General features: G+C 36.0%; 1 protein-coding gene across 1 annotated transcript in view; it reads left to right on the top strand.

Moving 5' to 3' along the window:
* The first annotated feature begins 69 nt into the window (after nucleotides 1-69).
* The window catches only part of CWC27 (CWC27 spliceosome associated cyclophilin), a 101,156-nt gene continuing 80,716 nt past the window's right edge, over nucleotides 70-20,509 (top strand). The window contains exons 1-10 of the mRNA XM_023944590.2: nucleotides 70-334; nucleotides 1,107-1,203; nucleotides 2,772-2,884; nucleotides 4,084-4,227; nucleotides 4,943-5,041; nucleotides 5,195-5,298; nucleotides 6,278-6,347; nucleotides 8,805-8,884; nucleotides 11,322-11,355; nucleotides 15,148-15,323. Coding sequence (XP_023800358.2) covers nucleotides 293-334; nucleotides 1,107-1,203; nucleotides 2,772-2,884; nucleotides 4,084-4,227; nucleotides 4,943-5,041; nucleotides 5,195-5,298; nucleotides 6,278-6,347; nucleotides 8,805-8,884; nucleotides 11,322-11,355; nucleotides 15,148-15,323 — 959 coding nt within the window. The 5' untranslated portion in view covers nucleotides 70-292. The remainder of the gene's footprint in view (nucleotides 335-1,106; nucleotides 1,204-2,771; nucleotides 2,885-4,083; nucleotides 4,228-4,942; nucleotides 5,042-5,194; nucleotides 5,299-6,277; nucleotides 6,348-8,804; nucleotides 8,885-11,321; nucleotides 11,356-15,147; nucleotides 15,324-20,509) is intronic.

Genomic DNA, 20,509 nt, shown 5'->3' with positions numbered 1-20,509 from the left:
AGGCAGGGGGCCTCAGCACCCCTAGGACGGGAGCCGCGGTGGGGGACCACAGAGGTGCGGAGAAGCCTGCAGATCATTCCCAACCCACGACTTTTTCCAGTGAATCTCGGAGAGACTCAGGCAGAGGACTCGTTCCTTCTTCCTTTCTCCCGGCTTGTGCAACTTCATCCCCCCCTTCCCTAGGTTGTGTACAGGCGCCCAAGATGGCGGGTGGCTCGGGGCGGTAGGAAGTGTCGGAGGTGAAGCGGGCTCCAGCGTCAGGCTTGCCGGCCGGGCCGGTCATTTCCCCACCATGAGCAACATCTACATCCAGGAGCCTCCCACCAACGGGAAGGTGAGTTTGCCAGGGTGAAATCCTGGAGATGTTGTATGCTGTAGTGGTATGGGAGGACAGGCGAGAGGAACACGAACTTGGGGGGTGGTGGTGGTGGTAGTGGTGGTGATGGTGGTGATGATGATGATGATGATGATGATGGTGGTGGTGGTGGTGGTGGTAGTGGTGATTGAGGGTGGGGAGGTCAGGTCATTGTTTCTGTGGTGGACTCCTTTGGTTAAAGTTACCTTGACGCCTCCAGAGTAAAAGAACAAGGCGTGATGTCTGGAGACATAACACAGAGCAGTCCTCGAAGCGTTTAATTTAATTTCCTCTATTCTCGATTATATCTTAAGTCCTCAATTTTATTATGATCTCTCACTGAATGTAATGGTGTTCCTTCTAAGATCGATACCTTTGGATATTTATGGCTTTTTCCCCTCCTCCCACGTTGTTTCGTTATGTAAATGATAAAGGGTGTCCAAGTTTCTGTAAAGTATCAGCCACGTTATGTTATGTTATGTTATGTTATGTTATGTTATGTTATGTTATGTTATGTTATGTTATGTTATGTTATGTTATTACAGATGTGTTATACATCTTCATTATACACATTGATTCAGAGATACTCTCAATTTCTGGAAATACTAGTTAGAATTAACAGTAGCTAACTGACACACCTAAATGTATACCACTCCTATATATATAACAAATTCACCTCTATTGTTCTTAAGCATTATATACTTTGATCAGTTACAATAAAACTGAGGCTGCATTTTCTGTATGTTTACAGGTTTTGCTGAGAACTACAGCAGGAGAGATAGATATAGAATTATGGTCAAAAGAAGCACCAAAAGCATGCAGAAATTTCATCCAGCTATGTATGGAAGGTAATGGCTGAATGCAATGGAGTTGTTGAAATTAATTCATACGCGATCTTTGTGTCCTTTCTAGAAAACAGAGGTCATAATTATGTTTTGACTTTAGTATGTCATAAGTTTATTTCTGTTTAGAAATTAATAATTAACACTCAGGCAATGTTTTCAAGGTTACCATTTAAGCTGGTGGAGAAAAATAGTAAAAATTTCTGATGCTTTTCTCAAATTAAGCAGATGACATAGTATTGAGACATTGTCTTTCAGAGTCTTGAGAAGGCTCACTTTCAGAAAATGTCTACAAAGTATAACAGTTTCAGTGTGTGTATGAGACGACAATGATGCAATATCTGACATTCTCCAACATTCTTATTTCTGCATCACAATTTACACTACCATTTATTTTCTTCTTTTTTTCCCCATGAGTGCTCCTAATGTTTCAGTTGCTGTATTTTTTGTTGATGAAAGCTCTGTAAAACTTTCCGCTGAAGTAGTGCAGGCCAGAATGAGAAGCTTCCTACTGAGAAAACTGTAACAAAAATCTGTAAAAGACTTGATGCCTTTATATGTTTTTTGACTGCTGCTACTCTCCCATTTAAGCATTTATAGAATTGTTAAGAGTTCTTCTAGCTTTCAACTGTTAAAAAAAAAATAGCAGTCTAGGCTTTTGTGTCCCCATCACAAATATGTGCAGTCTGTTTTGTGTTCTTTGCCCTCATGTTGAAACTTTTTGCAATGGTAAAGGAATTTCTTAGCCTGTGATAAAGGTTCGTGTATACTCGGTGGGTTTTATTTCCTTTCTGATTTTTTTTAATAGCTGTGTTGCATCTTGTGCTTTGTATAGTACATTTAAATATTTATCACTACTATCCGAGCATATAACCATACATGACTGTGTCTAGTTATGCTGCAACATTTGCACGCCCTACTTTATCTTTCAGCATGCTGCAGGTTTATTTTTTTAATTATTATTATTATTGTTATAATATTAACCAGGGGTTTGGTTCAGGTAAAGTTATGTTTTCATTCCTTTTGTTTTCTTATGATCTTGTAACCTCTATCAGACAAATAAAAGAAGATAGCTTAGTGAGCAAAATGTACCACATATTTCATTTTACAAAAATTACCGCTGTATGTGCAGTATAAGGGATGAAGGGTGTTCTGTGCTGGTGAGTGAAAATGCAAATTATATTTATTTGGATATTGCTAATCTCGTATGTGAGATCTCATCTAGGACAGAGCACAGTGTTTGTAGTTCTTGTTTTAGATTGTTCTATTTTGATAGTGTCATTCCAGTAATAAAACTTATAAGCTGAAAAGACTTTCATCAAGGTCATCTTGTCAGTGATGGGCAGGATTTTTTGCAATAGAAATATGTGACATCAGAGAGTGTGATTTCATAAGATTGTGGAGAATAGGAGGGAACCAAATAGAAGACAACAGCAGAATGGAGTTACAGTGTTTGTTTTCTGGAACTTCTGTCTCTGGACATCACTGCATGATGTATATGAAAGTTTGGGTTTGAAACCACTTGCATGTATTTAAGAGCTTATTCTTTTTTTTTATTTTATTTTATTTTTTAGAGTATTACAATAACACAATATTTCACAGAGTAGTGCCTGGCTTTATTGTGCAAGGGGGTGATCCCACTGGTACTGGATCAGGAGGAGAGTCAGTCTATGGAGCTCCTTTCAAGGTGTGTATCTATATCTTATATGTTAATTGGTTTGTTATTCTCTGTCCATTGTTCCAAGTTCTGAAAAAGCAAATCTTATATGAAATGCATCTATGTGCAGTAGATGCCTTCATGTGCTACTTCAGTATGTTTGAATATGCCCTTCTAAACTAAGAGTTCTTAGATCTGGCTACTCTGGTATAATGATAAACCTGGGTGCTCAGATCCTGGATGAAGTTACACACAGGCTCAGCAGTGTTCTGTTGTGCCTGACTGTTCTATTTCAGGTGGGGCAGCCACCTTTATTTGTGACTGAAGCTACAAAGCCTGCTTCTGGGCCTTCCATCTTCTTGCTGCTAGACTTTTGCATCTACCATTAACCTGAAATTTGTGGGATTGAATGGTACCTGAGCAGAGAACAAAACAAAAATTACCAATATTACAGTAGCATTGCTGCTTCAAAGTAGTGGTATCTCAGTGTTGCAGTGTTTAGTATTGTGATGTTACAGTGGTATTCATTGTTTTCCCTTGCTTTGGAAGGAGTCCTGTTTTGTCTTCCTAAATCCAGGAAATGTTCTTCCAATGGATTTCTGCATTCATCTACAATTACAACCTCTTAATGTTTCAGTAACTTTACATGAATTAGGATTTAAATTAATTTTTCACATAAATATAGTGATTTTCAAGAACAGTATTTTTGTAAGAAGTGTATGAAATGCAGTTACTTTTTAAAATGTTTTTTATTTTCTTAATATTGGGGGAATAATGAATGCAAATAAAAATAATGAATATCAATCGATTTATAGGAAATGACTGGAAAAAATAAAATTAACAAGACAGAATTTAGAATTTTCTTAATTAGTAATGTGTCTTTCTCTTACTGATATTTTAGTTTCTAATTTTTTGTTTGGTGTTTGTTGTGTGTTTATGATTTCTTCTGAAGATTATTCATTTTTTTGCATCATTGTGGGCACTAAGTATTAGAAATACTAACTAAAAATAATTTTTTCTGCTTAGAGTAGGAGATTTTAAATATAATTCTGGCATAGAGTTTCAAAATTTGGATTTATTACTGTCTGAATTCAAAACAAAATTAGTAGTATTGTTTTCTGTGTGTGCATGTTGATGTAAATAATACCACTCCTATCAAGCTGCAGCTAAAAGAGTGAAAAAATAGTTTTATACTGAAGTCATTCTCTTTTCTGTCCTGCTTTTACCAGGATGAGTTCCACTCACGATTGCGATTTAATCGAAGAGGACTTGTTGCAATGGCAAATGCTGGACCCCATGATAACGGGAGTCAATTTTTTTTTACATTGGGTCGTGCAGATGAACTTAACAACAAGCACACAATCTTTGGAAAGGTCTGTTACATGAATTGGAATCCCAGTTTAAATCTGACAGATGCTACTAGAAGTTTCCCTGAAGGCCAGTTTAGTATTGTTTGCTGCTATGTGCATTTGAAATTTAATCCAGTGCTTTCTAGGGTCTCTTCCATTCTCTTTGTTCCTTATATCTGGTAGGAAAGTTTCTGTGGGTTGTGCCTGTTACTACCTGTTTTGCTCTTGTTATTCTTCTAAATTGTATTTTCATGCTGTGCTGCCTTTAAATAATCTTATTTGTATTATTATGGCTCTGTTGTTAATCAGTTCATCTAATACTAATGACATGTTGGAAAATTCTGTTTAGAATTGATTTGATTCTAATTTCCCAAGATGGATCAGGAAGATAAAAAACATGAGATGAATTTACCACTCTCATAGTTTACTTATAAGAAATTAAAGCAAATATTTTGTGTATTTCAGTGGTTTTTGTTTCATAGCTCACAGTAACTTCATTGTCTTCCTCTGTATGCATTCTCAAAACGACCTCCATTTCTTCAACTTTTGCTGTTAAATTTAAAAACCCAAACTTTTGTACATTGTACTTGCTGTCTTTTACACATGTTGCACGCTTACAATATTTCCTATATCAAATGTACTTTCAAAATCTTTACACAGTAATTGCCTTGTATTTTGCACAATAAATACCACACATTACAGTCAAGAATTTTCAAACCTTTCTTTGTAAATTTGCCAGGTTACAGGGGATACGATATATAACATGTTGCGCCTGGCTGAAGTAGAAGTTGACAAGGAAGAGAGACCTCTCAGTCCACACAAAATAAGAAGTAGTGAGGTATGTTGGGTTTTGAAATGTGACATTTAAAAATTATTTTATGCAGTGCTCAGAAAATTTGGCTTGTCCTTTTGCGTATTGTTTTGAAATATTGAATCATTAATTACAAAATATTCATTAAAGATGTGTCTAAAATACTGGCTTTTTTAACAGGTTTTGTTTAATCCTTTTGATGACATTGTCCCAAGACCAAACAGAAAACTGAAGAAGGACAAAGGAGAAGAAGAAACTAAAAAGTCCAAAGTAAAAGGCACAAAGTAAATATATGCAACATAAATGGTGGTTAATTTTCTTTCGCATTTAAATTTTAGCTTAGCAGTTTTTATTTCCATTTCTGCCTTTGAAGCACTTCCTTTTTTCCAGAGAGGGTCATGCAAATCTAGTTTCTCTGACTGAAATGTTACTGTGCATCTGCTATGCTGTAACTGTTTTGTGCATGGTGATAGTTTGTTGAAAGTAATAAAAGGTAGTTTATCTTTCCCAGATGCCACAATGTGCAGTCATCTGACTGAGATGACTCTGCAGTTAAAACCTGCTGGTAGGCGTAACTAGGTCACAGTTCAGTTGTTTGGGATTTTTTGGACTTCTTTTATCAGATACCATTTCTCCCCCACTGAAGTACTTAGCAAGAGGCTGGCATTTTGACATGGGAAATTTTAGTTTCTGTGAATGAAAATTCGTAGTCACAAACATGCAGTGAAAAGTAATAGGAATCTAAAGTGGGTGTGCTCTAAGTTCTGCTGCATAAAAATAGAACATATTGCAACTGACTGGTTCCTACAATGTGAACAGTTCACTCTTGAAAAAGAAATTATAGATCATAAATTCTTTTAATTACATTCTGTGAATGTGTATGCATTTGATACCTGTCTGAGCTGTCATATCTTAAAAATTTTGCCTCTTGAATGTTGCTCTGTTGAGAAAAAAAATGCAGCAAAACTATCAGCATTCAAGAATCTGGGAAAGTTAGTCAAGATAGGATTTCTTAAATAGTGCCTTTACTGATGCTTTGCTAGCCTTGTTTTATCTCAGGAGTATAGTACAATGTGCTTTTCTAAGTATGTACGATTTATTTCAAAGCAAAATACGGTAGTTGTTTGGAATCAGTACATAGCTCAGGACAAAAAGGTTTTTTAAAAATCACATACAACGTAAACGTAATATATTTAAAGTTAATTGAATGTTACTAAGATGGTGTTTAAAATTCTACAATAAATTTTCTTTTTTCTCTTAAAGGAACTTTAGCCTGCTTTCCTTTGGGGAAGAAGCTGAAGAAGAAGAGGAAGAAGTCAGTAGAGTTAGTCAGGTATTGTACCAAATTATTCTTATTTTTCTTTTCAACCTAATTACCTTTTCTGCATATTTGTGGAAAGCTTTTAAAGTTTTCGGTTGTCTTCTTATGTTTGCATTTTGAACAATAATACTAGCAGTTGCTTCAGTTTTTAGGATTCTGCTGTTATAGCATTTTGCAAAAACAAGTTTTTAGCTTGCTTCATTTTGAAGGTACCTTCAGTTACTGCATGGAATTTTTACATTTTTATGAACATAAAATTTCATAGTATAAATCTGTCTGCTTTTTAAAAATCATGGAAGTGAAAGGTACTTATTCTTTTTCAATTCCTTTATTTATGAGTGCGATTGTATGGTGAAATACTTGAATAACGGAGATGATCATATGCATTTCAAGTGCATGTTTATCTCCATTTTCTTACATATATCCATCCATCTGTGAGCAAAATGAAGCACGTTTATTGGGGAGAAAATAGTCTATTATCGTAATTTAATAGTGCACTATAGTGAAATGTTCACATTCACAGAATCAGGATTGCACAGGTAATCTTTGATCTAACATTTCCTTCCCTGACTTAAATAAGGTTAGTTACAAAATTTCTTAAATTGCTGATTTCATTTCTACTGCTGACCAAGTTGTTTCATTAGACTCCTAGGCATTCTACAGTACCTCGTTGCTTCAGTTAGTGATCAGACTACATGATCCTGCATCCTGTACCACATAACTGAAAAAATGTTTGTTAGTTCTCAGAAGTTAGCTAAAGTACAGAAGGAAAACAGTGAATAATGATGGGCAGTATTATAGTGAGATGATGTCAGTCAAAATTATGATAGAGACTCATTACAACAGCAGCTTTAACTATTTATCTTTCTCTTTTTCAGCTTATCAGTCAGACAGACTTGACTTGTTTACCTTAATATGCTCATCTGCTATTTTGCTCTTGCTATATATTTGGCTTGCAATACTGTGTTTAGCTCAGTTGCTTGGACTTTCTTTTTTTTCATGCCAAATACTTGTTTCCAGTTTAAAATTACCTAAATAGAATGCCTCTTTCATGATAAGCCTAGTTTCAGTGTTTTCGTGCTGTCTTAAAACTTGTCCTCAAAATCTCATTTGCCTATTTGTCCTGACTAAATTCTGGACTGGCTGTAGCTAGATAAATGACCAACTCCTTATGAAGAATTTATCTTCACTCTTTGTAACAAAATAAAGTCTTTCTGAAACCTCATTGTTCATAAGAGGTCTAGATCAGCGTCTCCGTAGTTTTGGACGTTATTTTAATCTGATTAAGTTGAAGCGCATGAATATCAGCACTAACTTGAATTCTCTGTTTTTGATAAGAAAAATGAAAGGTGAAATTTATTACTGAGATCCTTTGACACCTACAAACTTGGAGTCCTGTGAGCTTTTTCTTGTTCTAGATGATGTTGCTAGCTTGTTTAAGAAGGGCGGAGAAGCTCTGGGTAAAACTAACTCCCCACAGCCATGAAGGCTATTAGTGCAGTCAGGGAGCTGGCTGTAGGGTCCCCACTGGTCATTGATCAGTGTTTAAACTGTAGCTTTCAGTGTCCACACTATTTAGTGTCTGTACTTTTTTGGAGCACTTTGTGATATACAGCCCCACCACCACTCCAAACACACCACCCCTTTCTTAATAAAGAAATAACCTTTTTATCTTGATGAATGTGTTAGTCTTTGTTTTCTACATAATAAAAAATTGTAGTTGCAGTTAAATGAGTGAGATTTTTTCCACATGTCTCCTGTCTTCCCAGAAGCATTTGACAGTGCATCTGCAATGGAGACATTCACAATGTAGTCACAATGCAGACATGTATATTCCTGTATCAGAGATTTTCAGTCCGAGTTTTTCTCTGGAAATTAAGTATACTTCTTTTCAGTTTAGCATGTGGAATGCTTTCTAACTGCAGTCTTTCTGCCTGAAGATTTTATGTGTTGTTAGATTTATTTGACTCCTTGTGTCAGTAGATGATTCCTGAATGATGTATTCCCGATCGATGTATTGCAGTTTGTTAATTTCTTTATTTTTCTCTAGGGATCTAATTAATATTCTTCCAATTAATACGTACTGTTTCATACACGGTGGTTCTTTCAGGCGTCATGTGTCATTATTGGAAAGTCACGTTCTAACTTCTTCATTCACTCAAGTGTTTATGTGCTAGACCTACTGTCTTAGTGATGTGTAATGATTGTACGTGATTAAACAGCATCTTTTTTTTTTCCCCTCTCTGTCCTTTAAAACTAAGTGTATTGTTATTGCAAAAATTAATCTGAGGATTGTTGGCTTGATGTTTCTCTTTCTGGTGCACTTTCTATGTCCTTCTGTTCTTTAAAGTGTTTATGCTTACTGGATGAAAAAAAACAAATTATGTTTTTCTTACAATAATCTTTTTTCACTATATAGTCTCTTAAACACTGGAATGAATAATAATTTTTTCTTTTTTCTTTTAACAGAGCATGAAGGGAAAAAGTAAAAGTAGTCATGATCTCCTGAAGGATGATCCACGTCTAAGCTCAGTTCCTGCTGTCAAAAGGTTAGTATGTGATTTCCAATTTCTAGAACAGATCTACTTTCAGTATGTTATACCAAATTATCAGCATGTATGCTCATTTAAGAGTTACGTTTTCACATTACTCTTCTAAAATGTAATTTAAATTTTAAAAGTAAATTTAAAAATAAAATTAAATTAAAAAATTAATTTTAAAATTTAAGAGCGCCAATGCTAGATCAGACCAAATATTTCTCTAACCCACTAAGCTGTCACCACCACTGGCCATCAGTAGATGCCCAGTAAAGAATAAAAGCAGTGCAAATGTAAAGTTCATCTGAGTAGTCTCCCAGCCTCCATCAACTTTCACCTCAGAGGACTGTCAGAGTTGGATGTGGTTCATCTGTTTAGTAACTTTTAATAGAGCTCTCCTCAAAGTGTTTACTGAGTCTCTTGTAATACTGTTTCCATTCATACTGTCCTGTCCACTACAGAAAGAAGTGTCTCCCCTTTTTGTTCTGTTTCACGGCTGCTAGTGGCATTTCATGAATTCTAACTCTCATTCTGGAACCGACAGTGAGCAGACAGTCCCTTTTATACCTCTCTTTGCCACAATCCTTTCTTAGACTCTCTTATAGTCTAAACTTTTAAAGTTACTTAAATTTTTGTCATGATGAAGATGTTCTTTGCTGTGATTATTCTAGAGGGTTGCTTTTCCCAGCCCTCTAACCCTGCTTATGCTTGAAAATATATTCTTTCCAAATCTAAAGAACACATGAAAAATTAGTGTGCTGCTGATGCTGCTTTGGACGCAGCCCAGGGCACAATTGGTTTTCTGGGCTTCAGCGTGCATTGTCAACTCATGTCCAGCTTTTCATCCAGCAGCACCCCCAAGTCCTCCTTACTGGGCTGCTTTCAGTCCATTCATCCCCATCATCTGTATTATATCATCAATTGCCCTGACTCAGGTGCAGCACTTTATTAAATTAATGTCATTGATTGCAGAAACACATCCAGAGTTTCTTTAATGATCTTGATTACTTACTGATTGTTTAGAGCCTTTACTTCAAAGCCTTGACTTTTGAGACTTCTTTAATATTCCTTGGTTTTTCTCTAAGTTTTCTGAGATTTTCTTTTTTTAAAATGTGGGCTAAAAAGGTTCAAGGGCTCTTACTATTATATGTGATAATTAACAGTGGGTGTGTTAGCCTTAGCATATTCAAATAGATTTCTTTTTTTATTCACCAAACTGTAGCTGTATAACAAATTAAAATCTTGATGTTATGCTTCAGTGTTGGAATCCAAAATAAAAGCATCTCTGAGCTCCTCAGAGAGAGAAAAGAATTAAAATATATTAAACCATAAATATAAAGTAAAAGTGTAAGTATTAGTTTTTAGTGAGTAAAAATATAGCTTAAGTGCCTTAAGAGTCTGTGTTAGCTAGACTAGGTTTAGAATAAAAGCAGTGTAAAAATAAAAGCAGAATAAAAACCTTATTATCTATTTTAAATAGGCAAGTGGTATTAAATAGATCAGTGATCATAGCCTTCATAGATTCAACTTTGCTCTAGACATAATGAAAATACAGCTTTCATTCTTGGATAAGAACATATAGGATTATTCATGTAAACAGATAATACCCTATATGTAAGATTTAAATAAAAAGAACATTATTTTCACATGTTAAAATTAAGTTCAGATTGGTGTAGAAAATATTTTTTAGAAGCGTGATTTTAGCTGATTGGATGATTTATGGATTTAATCCCCTGTATTGGGGATCAGAGGAAAACATCCAAAGAAAAAGAACAGCAGCACCATCATCATCACCAACTGCTCTTGTGGCCCAGAACAACAGAGCTCCACACCAACAACCTGCTACCCCAAACATCAGGACCTTATATCTGAGACCTGCTGCTCAGAACTCGGGACTTTATGCCAAAGCTTTTAGTAAAGACTTTAACTTTCTAAACTCTTTGTCTTTGAGACTGATGCTTTTGTACAATAAATACTTTTCTAACAGCCATCAACTGCTCCTGTCTCATTGAGACCTAGAAATATTCCTAGAATCCCCATTAAAGTGTCGACACTTACGTATCAGTAAAATGCATCTTCCAAAGCATAAACTAGTTGCAATGAAATGTTACTAATTGTTTGATAAATGAGATAAAAAACATCTCAACTGAGTCTTGGAGCTTTTGACTGTATACATTAGCATTTTGCTTGAGTAGCTCAAGATAAGGTTAGGATTTCTCCATTGTATGAAAGCCCTTGTTTTTAAGCATTTCTAATTAGAAAAGATTCCAAAGTCAAATGATAGAAAATAATATTGATACCTTTCAGATAAATGTGAAGATGATGTAAATTAGTAAGTTTACTAAAATTTCAGGTTGCTAACAATTTTTTTTTTATTTAAGAAATGTTGGGTTTTAAAAATTTTGAATCTCTAGCATTTCAAAATAGTTACTTTTTTTTCTTTTTTTAGTGAAGTGGCAAATGAAGAAAAGGATTTGAGTGAGGCAAGTATTATTTTTTTACAAAGAATTCTTTGTTTTTTACTGTGTGCAGATTAAATTTTCTTTGGGGAACAAATTTTACTTGAGAGGTCTTTAAGAACTAGCTCAGGTCAGATTTCTGGCAAAAGTGTTAAGGCTCTCTCTAAGTTCTAAGGTTTGGCTATTCACAGCAGGGTAGAATTAGCATACTACCTGCTACCTTTTATAGAAACTCTCTGTATTGTATTTCAGTCAGTAGACTAGTTAGATGATACGGTATATGGGTTGTGTACCACAGAGTAACAAACCACCTGAAACTGCTTATAAAAAAATAATTAAAATCAAGCTTGTAATGAATAATTATACAATTGCAATGTTCAAGGGTAAGTCTGCATGTGAGTCAGAGTCCTGTTTAAAAGATTTCTTCAAGAGAACAAAAAGTCAGTGAATTAATTAATTGTAGCAGTGAAATTGTATTGATGAAGACTGTCACCTCTGAAAGACGTGAAATTTGAACAGTCAGGCAGTAACATTCAACTAATCATGGAGGCAATTTAAATACTAGTAAATTGTCATACATGATGCAGGTAAGCATAACTTTGTTAGCTGATGTCTCTGTCTCCAAGCATAGGTCATGGGAGTACCCCTTTGAATTTCTGTTTAGATAAGGATGTATTATAGGACTAGGACTGTAATCTCCCATTCACCTAATTGAATCCTGGAAAGTATTGTTTTCTATATCTGTCCATCATGCACAGGTATTAACTACACTTTGTGTTGACACAGTGGAAGTAAAGGAAGAACACAGTCTCTCCCATTTGTGTGCCTGAAAAAAAAGCATCTGCTTACACCCTGTTCCTTTTTTCACAAGGCATAGTTTGAATTCAGGCTTTTTCACTCTTTTCCTTTGTAATTTCTGCTGTGCAGGAGAATTCTAGTGTTAGAAAGGTTTGGAGAATGCTATTTAACTAATAGTTCTTCAGATATTCAAATATCTCTTTGTTAAGCAAACTGGATTTGTGGAGTATAGAACATGGATGTATTAGGTTGAAGAATAAAAATAGATATACCTAGTTAAGCCAAAGTTGGAAATATGAAGGCTTTTACTCTTTTTTTCCTGGAGAGGTGTTGTCTTTAGATTTCATTACATTTAAGATTTTAGCTAAGATTGAGGACTTCAGGCAGTTACCTGGGTCTTGTAAAGTGGTACTAGTATTTTATCATCTCTGTCGGAGTTATTTCAGTTAACGCATCACAGGATCACCTTTGCTTTTACACAGCTGCAACATGCAAACCTGGGAGTAAATAATTCTTCCAGATCTCCCTACTTCTCCCAGCCTACAAGCCCATAGCATGTAAGAGAAACTCTTGTTAGTATTCCCTAAGCACCTGGCCTTGCTGTTCATTCTATTTAATCCCATACTGTTTCTCTTACTGCAGTCCTCAGATCTGTACATTTAATTGTTTGAAAGAGCCTTTGTATTAGCAGTACCTTGTAGCTATTTGTTAAGATTCTTTTTGTGCCCAAGTTGTTAATGAAAACATTATATGAAATGTATTAACCATTTTTTTTCCCCACCACTGATGTTTCTTTTCTGCACAATTTCTTTTCCTATTTGTCAGTCAGTTGCTGAACAGTGTCATGCAGTACTATGTATAGGTAAAATTAGTTATATTAGTTAATTAGTTATATTAGTTATTAGTTATATTAGTTAATATTCTTAAATAGGGAGATCATATTACATAGAGTAGTCATTGGTCATTTTGTCACAAAATATCTCATTACATTTTTATTTCCATTTTAAATAGAAGAATAGGGAAACTCCACCCAGCTAATCACAGCAGCAAGAAGTAATAGAGCTTTCAGGCTGGCAGTTTTGCATTTCTGTGTCACATGGGGAGCAACCGTCAGCCAACAGAATGGCCACTTCCCTTTTGAGGTGCCATGCAGTTCAGTCTGGGTTGTTGAAACAATTGTTAAATCTATTCGTTGAGATCAGAGGGACTTAATGAGAGAGAGAGGGACTGAAGGAGGAGACTGGACAGGACAAGAGAGTAGAGCTGCAGGAGGGAAAGCAGTTGAAGAGGAAGGATATATCCTATTTTCTCAGGGTTTTTCTAGAAGAAAAATTATGAAATACTGTGCAAACTGAGGCTAGTGGATGGTTTGGGAAGTAGGGGATTTAGCCAAGTGAGGCAAGTTGAACCATTTTGTCCCTCCAATTTTAACCCCCCTCCTGGTACTCAGGTATCTGTAATTTTTAACTAGCTTAGCAATTGCTATTTATTTAGAATTGTCCATTTTTATTCCAGAAGTTCTTTTGTCCAATTAGTTGTGTTTCAACGAAATGCTCTCTCCTAAGCCCTAGTCAAATCTCCACCAGAGATTTGTCTGTCTTTGCCCTTGATTGTTAAGGACTCTGAACACAGTCCTGTCACATTTTCTTTGGGCCTCCCCCTGCTATTGAGATCTCTAGTCACCCATCTCTCTGACAATTTATCATGTAAGCAAATCTAGAAAGTTTCATTACATCCTCTGTCTAACAATACCTTTCTGGTAAATTAAGGGTAATGCTGATCCTGTTCCAGTTTTCTCTTCCCCTGTTAAAAAAGAACAGACTTCCCCAACAACCTTTCAGTCTTTTCATTGTCAAAATATTCAGCTGTTTTACTGTGCTGAATATTCAGAGATTTCTTTCTTATTTCTGACTGGTCTTGGCTAAATCTCAAATCTAAGCATAGTAGTCTAAAGATTGTCTAAACAGTGACTCCACTACAACTTCTGAAATCCAGGTCTTGACTTTTCCCTTCTATTCCCAAATTTTGCTTCTTGCTGCTTTTACTTGTTTAGCCTTTCCTCCTCCATTTTTATGGACATGGTCTTCATGCTTTTCTTCTTCGTACCTGTGCATTACACCCAGAACAAGTACATGTACATGTACCTTCTGGCAATATCCTGGATGCAATAAAGTCATCTGGATTAGTATTTCTAAGTGTCTTTTCTTTCTTTGGCTAAAATTAGAATCACATGGCATCTTTCACTTTCCTTTTGCTGATGAGCATCACACCAAAATAAATGCAAAAAGGTATACCATGTTATCTTCAAGCTGTCATTCTTCAATTAAAATTCATACAGACTTCCTTCTTCAACAAAGGAAGTAGTCAAACTTAGATGCCTTGGTCTAGTCAGACCACCTATTAATTCTCCAATTACTTCTGCCTTCAAATGTCTTTGATCCTGGGTGGTTTATCCCCATTTGCCTACCTGTGCTAGGCAGGAGGCCTGAGGCTTCTCCTTGGACCTCTGTAGCAAGCTGCAATGATCAATTCCACAGGTTTTCTCAGCCTGTTATGAACAATTTAGTATTTGTAAATTCCCTAACAGGAGCTCATGTTCTAAGGTCTTCCATCCCATCATGACTGTAGTATAGCCATGTGGTACAGAGTTAAGTTTTTCTTTCAGTGGAAAATGAAGGAAAAGTTTAGTGTATTGTCTCAATCAGATTTTGGATTCATGAACAGTGGTACAGGTAATACCACACTTCTGTGACGTCATCTATAGACCTCTAAGAGTTAATAGTTTAGAATAGACTGTTCTAGTTTTTTTCACCCTACACATAAGAAATAATTTGTATATGGAAAAGAAACTATCATATTTGTATTTTTTTGTTACCTCTGAAGCAAATAAGGACACGTTTGTTTGAAAAGTTTGCTTTTGTTCTTGGAAGAGATTATATGTATAAGAAAAAACATTCCATATTTGTCATCCTGTACTGAAAAAATCTAAAGTAGTTTTATCATTTTAAATCAATAAAGGATGAAGAGGAACATGATGAAGATGCTGATAGTGTAGAAGACGAAGCTGCTTGTAATGAGAGATTTCAAATAAAGGAACGCATTGCCAAGAAATTGAAAATTGATACAAGTGAAAATACTAAACAGCAGCTTCAAGAGGAAGAAACCAAGACAGAAAGGAAAACAACTAGTCGCAGGTAAGGATTGTGTTGTTTGGTGGGTGTTTTTCTTTAGACAGTTTACAGTTTTAAGATTTTCAGTATTTATTGATGCCTTGTATGGGAGTTTTCTTTTTCGGTGAGAGTTAGGAATAAAGCAGTTTTTAATGTATTTTTCAGTCTTTACTTTGTCTTTCTTCTCAGTTGAAAGACTGAGTTTTGCAACTTCTTTATCTGTGTTAACACATAGTAATTGTCTGTTGGGGTCAGAAGCACAGAAAATAGGCCCTTATCTGTGGTGCCTGGCTCTGGCACCCAAGAGAGCGCTGAGTTTAGTCTAAAACCATGGAGACAGCTTTTGAAGTTAAGTAAAGAAGCTAATGATGTGAGTGTGTAAGTTAGAGAGTTTTGTTAAGTCACTGGATGAGAAAGATAGAGTTTGGGGTTTAAGCTATATTAGAGAATAAGAGACAACATGGAGGATTTAGGGCGTTGTCCCTTTCTCCTTCTTCTTCCTTCTTCATTTTCTTCTTCTAAGGGTTTTTGGGTAATAATGAGTGATTGGATGAAAGATTCTGCAGTGCAGCACAGAAGTGTCGGGTCATTGGGCCACAAAGAAAAATAATTTACTTGGCATTTGATTATTGGACAAATAGACACATAAAAGACCTTGGAAAGATTCTCCGTTCTCCATTTTGCACCCCTCTATCTCAGTGTATTTAGCTCCTTGTAGTCTGTGTATATGTAATGTAGAGAAGGAAAGAATAAACAACTAAGCCCAAACATGAGAAAGCAGCCTCTCTCTCATCAATCTCAGTCCTGGGGAAAAAGAACCCAGCCACCAATGTCATGCTCCAACAGTTGTCCACCACTGAGACTCACAGAAAGGAAAGACATCCAGTGAAGCCTGGTTTAATTCAGTACTCATCCTTGTGGTGTACCAGCTTTCCAACATTGCAGCACACACATCAGTTTTTCTTTACAAGCATAAAAGCAAGGATTCCTGTCATGTAACTTGGCTGTGCCGGTGCTAGTGACCATCCCTTCCATCTCAGAATATTCTGTGATGTGTACTGACTAGCACTTAATTTTCCGTGAGTTAATTTGTTTTCTTGGAACCTTGCATTTTGACAGTTCTTGCAGCGTGAATTTGAGGATAATATTGATATTGTGTAAAAACATTCATCATGTGTACAACTGATGAGTAGTCAGTGTGATGTGAAACTTACTGAAAATTATTATCCAGTATTTCAGTAAATACAGACTCCGGAAGTTACTGAAGAATTAAGACTTTGCAGTTTAAAGGTTAAATGTGTAAGTTTACTTATTCAGTGAAACTTCCTGGGGGCTTGGTGGAGGAATCAGAAAGCTAATTGAGATTTTCTGCTCCTAACAGTCATAGATAACTGCCTGATTAAATTAGTCAGGTTTTGCCCATGCTAAATTCTGCATATGTAGTAGCTGTTTTGGATTCTCTCCCACGACAATTTCCTTTGAAGGGAACCATTCCAGTTTCTTTTCCTATTCCAGTTTCTTTCCCTGTTCATTTTCCTTGTTTTCCTGGTTTTTTTAGTTGGTTTTCTTTTAGTTGGGTTTTTATTTCAATTTACTGTCATTGCAGGTAGGATATTGTAGGTGATGGCCAAGGCATAATGCTGACATGTAATAATTGAGAAGGGTCTAGATTTTGTCTTTCTTTGTGACCTGGTTCACCACTTCCATAGCAATTACCATGATCATTATATTCGTGGGATACATCCCTGGGAACCTCTGGATCAAAACATGTGAAGATAAATTTATTATAGTAATAGACTTTGAGATAAAACATTGAAACTTCGGTTAGAAAACAGAAGGAATAATTGAAACAGAATCAGTTGTCATTTTACAGTCCTCAGAAATTCAGGTATCTGACTTCCACCTATTGCAGGTTTTTATGATTTTGTATGACTGTATATAACTGCTAAAAATAAAATCAGCCATATGTTTTAATGAAAAAAGGGTTTTGTCAGTTTTGGTGAGTGTTCAGTCATTATCTTAATTGTAAAACAAAACTTGTTATTATAAAGGGAAAAGAAAACTTACACCCTGATGTTAACTTGATACGTATCAGTATAATTGTTTTTACTGGAAGAATTTTATACGATTTTAAAAGCAAGATTAGTAAGTTTCTACCATTTCATGCTAAGTAGTATTTTTAACTCTGTGTGGCCTTTATGTTTAGAATAAGGCGACAATTTTAGAGGGATAGGAACACTTTATGCATTACTTTGGATATTCTTTTAATACTGGTACATTAAATTATGCCAGCTCTAAATCATGAAGTTCGGCTGCCTTTTCAGAGCAGTTAAAAGCCCAGTGACAACACTGCCAAGAAAGCAATTAGTATTAACCACTTGAATAGGTTTGAAGAGCTCTAGAAACTAAAATATTCAAGGGATTTAAGAGGGAATTCAGTGTCCTTTTCTATATCTCCTTCACTACTGAGTCTAAGAATCACACCAGGTACGGTACAGAGGCCTTTGCAATTTGAGCAGATCTGCTCAACTGACTAATTCCAGTCAGTTATTTCTCAGGCCTGGAAGATTTTACTTCTCATAATTTTGTGTTATAGAGATCCATAAGAGTATTTGACATTGAAGACCCAGCATAGTAGCAAAGAAACTGTAAACAAAATCTATAACTTAAGTGATCATTAGTTTTTCCTGTCACAGGATTTACTTCTGGTTAGAGGCTAAGTAACTAACTTCCATGATTCATCAGATTTCATGTAGTCAACAAGATCTGTGTGGTCAGATCTGTAAACTGATGTTATTCTGTTTCTTTTGGAACCATACATAAATCTGATCTTAGTGGAGTCATGTGTTGTGGTTTAGCCAGCCAGCCACCAAACCCCGTGCAGCCACCTACTGACAGCCTCCACCAGCAGGATCTGGGAGAGAATTAGAAGGGTAAAAGATAAGAAAACTCAGCTGAGGTAAAGATAATTTATTAGGGAAAGCAAAAGCTGCATGTGCAGGTAAAGCAAAACAAAGAGTTAATTCACTGCTTCCCATGGGTAGGCAGTACATAGCCATCTCCAGGATAGCAGGGCCCTATCACATATAACGGTGACTTGGGAAGACAAACTCCATCCCTCCAAATGTCCCCTGTTTCTTCCTTCTTCCTTCCACTTTTTATACTGAGCATGATGTCACATGGCCTGAAATAGCTCTTTTGTCAACTGGGGCCACCTGTTCTGGCTGTGTTTCTTCCCAGCCTCCCAGACACTCCATTTCTCTTGCTTGCGTGGCAGTACAAAAAGCAGAAAAGGCTTTGGCTCTCTATGATAACAACTCTGTGTTCAGCTCAAGTCCAAAACACAGCCCCGTGCTTGGTACTGCAGAGAAAATCAACTCCACCTCAGCTGAAACCAGCAAGAAACTCTAATTCTGGAGCACTGGTTTTATGTTTTTCAGTGTTCCTTTCTCTCAGTAAGAGCATGTAAATTGCAGTACATAAAGTACAATATCATGATTTTACAGCTATGTAGACATAACTGGGTATTTTTGTAAAGAGCGTTTACAAGACATCTTGTAAAACAGGTCACCTGACTTTGTGTTGTCTTAAAATAGTGCTGTGTGTTGCTTTGGGAATTGGCGGCTGTACTATCTCTGGTGTATACAGATGGACCACAGGAAGTATACGAGATCAATGAGTAAGATGGATGACATCAATCTCAAAATCTAGTTACTAGTTCCGTGGTTGAGATTGACACAAGTTGAGGCTTCTGAGAGTCAATGAATTGTTCTTGGTAGGGGAGACTAACCAATTACAGTTTAGCATTAAATAGTCATATTCAGTAGTGGAGGACGAGGAAATCGATATTTGGAAGGTCTCTAAGAAAAGTTTTCTCTGAAAAAGAAGCTATGGCAGCCAAATAACACCTTTACAACACCAAAGGGCTTTGGTATCTTCATATTTTTACATATTTTGGAATCTTCATATCTTTACATATTCACTTCCTACCTATCTGTCCAACCACCTATCCACCTATCTGGTGGATGATTTATTGTCCCTGTAGTTTTATTAGAATAGCTGCTGGAAAGAAAATTGTCTAAAGTGTAATAATGAGTTTGTAGCATGAAGAGAACACAAGGCTAGAGGATACTCTTAGGAATGAGGCATTCAATGCCCAAGCTTGCATCATGCTATAGCTTATTTTAAGAGACATTTGTGTAATCAGTCTGTAAGCTGCTGGCTCTGCATGTGGTCCATCAGTGTGCTCTGTTTGTGGTTATTCTGCTCTTTCAGGGTGGCAGTAGTAATAGTATTAAAGCCAAATGGGTTATCTTAACTCAGAAGAGGGTTTTATTGGATGCATTTTTAGCAGTTGGGAGCCATAGCCTTGGGAGATACTGCCTAGTATCAAAAGTGACATAAATTTCTAGACTTACTGTTTTCCAAATAATGGTCTGCTGTCCTCTGGCATGAAAATCAAAGGCATGATATTGTTTGTTACAAATAATGTGTTTTTACATTTGAGGTCTGTTTTGATAAAGTTAGATAAACAATATCAAGTTTCATTGTCTAAAATAGTGACTATTTTCTCAGTGTACTGGAGATGTTTAATAATATACTCATGGGTGTTCACCACCCACTGTAGTAAAAGCCTGCGTTGATCACAAGCAGAGATGTGGGAGGTGTAAATGTCAAACAGAAAATTGGATGGACCATCTATAGCTTGAGGGTAATGTCTACAAACATATCAGTGGGTGAAGAAACTTCTCATATCAAACTTTCTTCTCATCAGATACTTAAATGTGCTAGTAGACTAACTGAACTACTAACATTATTTGTTTCAGAGTTCTGTCTTTAACATGCATAACTTTTTATGCAAAACTGTATTCATTTGTATCAGTCTAATTTCTTTTAATCAAAATGCATTTGTGAGGTCTGAAGGTTGCACATCTGTTTTAGAGAAACAGTATGGGAACTAGAGATACCTTCTCAAATTCATGGTAAGAAAATCCAGATCTAAAATCCAATACCACTTCTAAATGCAACCATGCTTGAAGTGCTCAAATGGTGCAGTTAATTTTAGTAATTTCAGTATGCATTTTAACCTCTTGTATCTATTTTTAAAATAGCTCTATACACTTGACAACTTTGTAGTAGATAAGAAAGCTTGAGAAAGAGTTTCCCAGTCATTCTGGCAAGTTATTAGAGAAATTCATTGAATCTGGGGT

This window comes from Cyanistes caeruleus, chromosome Z (genome assembly GCF_971803275.1).
Source record: "Cyanistes caeruleus chromosome Z, bCyaCae1.hap1.1, whole genome shotgun sequence".
Classification (NCBI taxonomy): domain Eukaryota; kingdom Metazoa; phylum Chordata; class Aves; order Passeriformes; family Paridae; genus Cyanistes; species Cyanistes caeruleus.
This window is presented reverse-complemented; position numbering and strand designations above follow the sequence as displayed.